The 6,000-nt window shown below is 37.4% G+C and overlaps 1 protein-coding gene across 1 annotated transcript in view; it reads right to left on the bottom strand.

Annotated features, from left to right (window-relative positions):
* Window positions 1–303: 303 nt before the first annotated feature.
* Window positions 304–6,000, bottom strand: part of LURAP1L (leucine rich adaptor protein 1 like) — a 53,479-nt gene continuing 47,782 nt past the window's right edge. The window contains exon 2 of the mRNA XM_004464119.5: window positions 304–1,048. Coding sequence (XP_004464176.1) covers window positions 674–1,048 — 375 coding nt within the window. The 3' untranslated portion in view covers window positions 304–673. The remainder of the gene's footprint in view (window positions 1,049–6,000) is intronic.

Below are 6,000 nucleotides of genomic sequence, written 5' to 3'. Positions count from 1 at the left end.
CATTTGTCAATTATAAATAGGAAGACTTTTTGATCCATATTTTAAACTGTTTAGTGCAGAAATGGAATTGAGATGAAAAAACTGTATACAGTATAATTAAGGACCTCCAAATGACTTCTATGTTAGATGTGAATGACTAAGAGTAGCATTGATTTTCTCTATCCAAGTAAGTTGTGGCCTAGAAATGATACTTCAATTTCCTTCAAGCACTTTGTTGAGCTTAATATACAGCAGTAATATACTTCAGTATCTTCTGGAATATGAAACTTTGAATTATTTAAGAACACAAGCTACAAAATTAACTATTATCAGACTTTGGTTTATTGTAAAATTTAGCAAAGTTTTTCTTGTAATCCCTGACCCCTTGCTCTGAAAACAAAAGCAAAAAATTAATTATTGCTTATTCTTTTCCCCTGACCTACTTGTGCCTCTGTAAGAGAAGGGAGAAAAATCATTGTAATAAATAAAAATAGAGATGTAAGGGTGGAAAAGAAAACAGTCCTGATGAGAATTATTAGGGCCAAAAGAAATAACATTAAGCAGATTCAAAATAAGCTTCTTTTAAAAAGGCTGCTTCACATATATATTTTAAAAATCACACCAAAAATATAGCAGCAGAGAAGAAGGATAACAAATTAATTGCACACCAGTCCCATGCAAAAAAACTGAGTCATTAGCCAAAGCAGTAGTACTCAGAATCCAATTTGGGATGCTTGTGCAGTGTCTGTGAGTCTTCTATTATGGAGCTGTCACTGAATTGGTCCAGGTCTGAGGGGGTTTGATGACCTGGGACATCATCTGCCAAAGTGTCCAGATAGCTCCCCACAGAGATGCCATCCAGCCCATCACTGCCGTTGTGTAGACTATTGTAGCTGCCACGTAAGGAGGTGCTCTGACTCTCCAGTAAACTACACAGACTTCCACTGAGACTGCTGCCTCGGCTGGTAATGGTGGCCTTTTCTTCAATCATCCATTTGATGGACTCAATGTTCTCATTGATGACGAGCAACTGGCGCATAAGCTTTACATCTGTGGCTCTGAGGTTAACCTGTGGAGAAGGGGGAGAGAGGAAAGATGTATCAGTTAGTCAACATTCTTGAAAGAATCAAAATTCATTTGGATCCTGTCTGCTGCAGTCCACTATTTGAAATTCACAGAATAAAACAGAGGTGCACTTGATCTCTGAATCTTTATGACAATCACTAACTAATGGAATGAAACATAATCAAAGAATTCACTTCTTGCCAAATGCATCACGCTTTAAAGAGGATGATAAATATCCCACTGCATCCCTGTCCGTAACCAAGCTGCCTGGAAATACATTGAATGTCAAGTTTTCTACCTAAAAACTTATTCTTTCTCTGGCCAGATTAAAAGTTTATGAATGTGAATGCTGAGCACTGGGAAGAAGTGGAAGATGTAGAAATTAAAGAATCATCATCTTTATAGCAGCTACTATTTCTTGACTGGATAGTATGCCAGGTATCATTATAAAAGCTTGACATTCACTAACAAAATCTAAAACCATTGGTATTATTATTTTTATCCCCATTTTACTTATGAGAAAATTGAAATCTGTGGACAAGAGTTAAGTGTACAGAAAAGGACTGCACACTTTTTATGATTATGTTGGCATAGTGATGATTGCTTTTATTTTTAGGAAAAAAGAACCAAATTGCTCTTATTGCTCTATTATTCCCTTTGACCTTCTACCACTCTGAGCCCAAAAGGGTGCTAATACACTAGTCTGATCCAACTTACAAGATGAAGTGTACAGATATTTCTGCGTATATGATTAGTTTCTTCAGTTATGTCAGGGGTACTTCCAGTCAAAATTGGATATGAGACTCTGGAAAGGTTCTAGAACTTCCCTAAGTGCCTTCCAGGACTACATACCTGGATAATTCAAATCTGCTTCCACAGCCATGGAGTAGAATCTCTTCATAGGTGCTAAATTTCAATGGGAACATTTACTAATATTCAGGTGGTAATCGTGGAGTGGGTAAAAACTCTCATGATTGCCCTTGTTTATAATTGAAGAGATTTGATTCCTGTAAATATTCTAGTCCCTGGACTGGGAGTCAGGGACATGTTTGACCACTAGAAGTCCTAGTCACACTCATTATGATTTAAACATGGATTCCTGTTCCTTCCCGTGGAACCTTAACCCAAGAAGATGGGCTATGCTAATTCTTTCTTTAAAATCCATGGCTAATTCAGATATGTGGGTTTCTAGAATTATCAAAGGCACTCAGTCTTCAGTGACTCAAACATTGAGCCTATTGTCTTCAAAAGTATGCGTTCATATTGTAAAAATGTGTCCTGGTTAGGAGTTAATCCATAACTGAAGGTAAACTTTATGATGAACAAACATTAGGAGAGATGGGATTTCTACTAATGACTCCAGTAGATGTAAGATTAGATATTTTAAAAACATAAAAATACTAAGATAAAAAGAATAAAGTTCAATTAAAAACGTTTTAGATTTGCTAGGATAGTAAAATAACTTGGGTGACTTCCTTATTGTCTCTGAGAAAACACCAAAAATAAATTGCAAAGAAGGTAACAGTGAAAATCATTTCTTTCTGAGAAGTACATGAACAGACGGATGTGAACTTAATAAGTGTCGAGACACTTCTCTGTATGTGCCATCATCTCAATGACCTTGCGATGACTTTGGGTTTGAGAAGGAGACTTTCTGGCCTTCATTAAGGTCAAACTCACTTACACCCCCCACAAAACTTCAAGACACTCTTGACAAAGTCTTGCAAATTTTTTTGGTTGGGCATCTGTAGCTGATAAAACCTGCTTTGTGCGTTGGAAGTGTAGTGTAGTATGAATGTGACCATTTGCCAACAGCTTCCCAGAAGATCCACAGTTGACTCTGCTCACATCCCCATCCTGTCCCATGAAGATGCTCCTCCCCTGCCTAGCTCTGGGAATGTTACCCTGAATGTTACCTGAAATGTTTCACTTTCTTCCTCTCTAAAGCCTCCACATTTTTCAAGTCCTATATCTTCCATCAAGCACTACTTGCTGACTCCAGCCTCCTCTGGCCCACTTAATTCCTATGTTCCTTGCAGTTTGCATCTTACAATATATCTTAATTTTGTACTGCCTTATATTGCTACCTATTACTGTGTCTTTTAGCTTTTTCTTCAACTAAGCTGTAAATTCCTTAAAGAAAGAAATCATATTATATATTTCTTCCATATCTTATTAGAAATAATCAAAGTTTTAGGATCAGTGAAAATTCAGCTCTTTTAAAACAGAAATAATACATGTGTTCTCAGGAAATATATCACTTGAGGGTTAAAACATACATATACATTTTTTGTCGTTAATTTTTGTCTGAGTTACACAGTAGCTGCAGCAATGAAATTTATTCAACTGTATTGAGCAATAAGAGTAAAATGGGAGTATATGCATGAAATAAACAAAGCTTTCTTTGACCATGAAATGATTCATTTAAATTAAAAAAAAAATCTTTTCCTTCTAAAGGCAAAACATTCACAGGCTATTGAACCACTGTTGGGGGGGAAATGAAATCACGTCAGCTACAGCAAGCTGATCTGGCAGATAATGATTACATGTTTAACTGTGCCTAACCCTATGTCCTCACAGTTACAGAGTAAACAGCTTCCCACTGTGGGAGCGCCGGCCCAGCCAGTTCACACGGCTACTGGTCCATTACCAGGAACACCAGACCAAAGCTCCAAGTGAACAGCGCAGAGGGCAATCTGTGGGCCCTGTTGCCTCACACTGCAATCTCCTAGAATTAAGGAGCGGTTATACTACTGATGAACGTTGAAAGTATGAGCAATTCACCAAGGAACTAAATTACAATATTGCTTCTGTCTCCAGCAGCTGCCCCACCCTTCCTCACTGTTACTCATTTCAATTTTTATGAAGTCTAGCCATCAATTAAGAAGAGAATAGTTATGCCCCAACATGAAAATAATACTGAAATAAGGTCCAGTGACTTTTCTCCATGGATACTTGCAGAGTTGGGAGACCGTTCCACATATCTGAGATTAAATATCCCCTCCTTGGACATGCCCTTGCTGATCAGCCATGGTATCCAATCCCCATGCCTAGTATTATGCTGCATTTTCATAGATTTTGCTTCCTTTATCACATTTACGACTACTTGAAATTATTTTGCTTATTTTTTATTTATTGTTTTCTGCCTCCCAATTTAAGTGTGGCAGAATGCAGAAGACTTAGTCTGTCCTTTTCACCACTCTAAGCTCAAAATCTAGAAGAGTATCTGGCACATAGTAGGTGCTCAATTACTATTAGGCAAACGACTGAATTACCAGTTTTGCTTCAGATTCAACTGTCAGGAATATCTCTCTCTTAAGGTTTGCTTTAGATCAGTAATAGGTGACTTCAAAGGAAGGAAAGGGACGTTTCAGGAGAGAGCATTCCAGTATTGATGAATTCGCATCATGCAATTCCATTTCCATTCACGCACAGAATCCAAATACTGAGTAACTGGCGCAAGGTTATTCCTAGCTTAAATTTACAAATTATGAGATAGTATCTCTAAAAGGAAGTGGACTTCAAGGTATGAGTCACACTCTAAACATTGTTCTGTTTGTTCAGAGGTGATAACTTGGTACTAGCACAGCACAGGTGTTCTGTAAACATTTGGTGGAATGAATTGAACCAAAGGAACAAACAAGGAGGACATTTTCCAAAAGAAATGGGTTTGGACCGACTGATTCAAAGAGATGTGGGTGTCTTTTTCTCTTTTCCTCTTCCCTTCCATTCTGGTCCTGACAGTTAGTGCTATGTAGTTCATCCTTCACACCTAACCTGTCTCTCATGCTTCAAGATTTTGGCATAACAGGGTTTTGGTAATCTAGTTAGAATCTGAAATTTTGTGTCAGTTTCTGACAGGTAATGAACTTGGTCTATGGTAGACCTTGAAATGAGGGATCTAGAAAGTGAAAATATTCCAAATCATAAACTTTTCCAGATCTACATTTTCTTCCAGAAATAGTCACTTTAATACAAGAGAATATGAAGGTTATTATTTGCTACAATGAAATTCAGAAAGGAAGAATATGGTTGAATTTTCTATTAATCAGAGAGTTACTAAACAAGTTTCTCTGGTGATAATTCAGGAACATAGTACAAGGTTCTGGTCTGCCACTGTCTCCATCTGCCTATGTGATGTGGACAGAGTGGCTTGGCACACAGGACCTCACAGGACCTTGATTTCCATGTGTATAAGGAGAAATAATGTGTTTTTATTCTGTGCTCCACTGGACCAGAGGACTCAGTGGAGGTGGAAGAGCAGTTCTGTGAACAAAGACTAATTTCTGCCCAATAATGAAGATTTAATTCAAATGAGGGAAAAACCTATTACTTTGCTTTTGGATTGGGGTTTCATTTAAGATGTTATTTGGTAAGAAGATGTTATGGATCAGATACTCTCATGATTTCCTTCCATTCTAACATATTCTCTGATTCATTGACATGCCTGTGATAGTTTGATTACTAAATTGTTTCTGCTATGAGAAAATAGGCAGGCTACAGGGAAGAGAGTGTAATCAATTTTGCTGCACAAAAGCTCCAGCAAAAGATTTAGCTGGTAGAAACTCATGGCAAAAGCCAGAAGTTTGAGCTCTAAGTGAATTTTAATTACCTTATCAGAAATTGTATGGTAATTTTTGCTCTCATCATTTGTGTTTAAACAAAAATCATATTTGTGTTCTGCTCCAAGACAAACGTGAATATCAACTTTAATGCATCTATTTATTTACTGAAATGCTCACACAAGCAGTTGAATGTATTTTCCAACTAGGGACATTTTTCACTATATCTTGTCATACTGAGAGCTTGGAGAGCACCATGCACTCATATCTCTCCCAAAGTCCTCCCTCAATATTTTTATCCTTTTATTTATGACCATCTACCAACAAGATAAAAGCAGGCCATCTCCCACTAATGCATTCCTACTGTAAAATCCACAGTCTCCATGAGATAATT

This window comes from Dasypus novemcinctus, chromosome 8, assembly GCF_030445035.2.
Source record: "Dasypus novemcinctus isolate mDasNov1 chromosome 8, mDasNov1.1.hap2, whole genome shotgun sequence".
Classification (NCBI taxonomy): Eukaryota; Metazoa; Chordata; class Mammalia; order Cingulata; family Dasypodidae; genus Dasypus; species Dasypus novemcinctus.
This window is presented reverse-complemented; position numbering and strand designations above follow the sequence as displayed.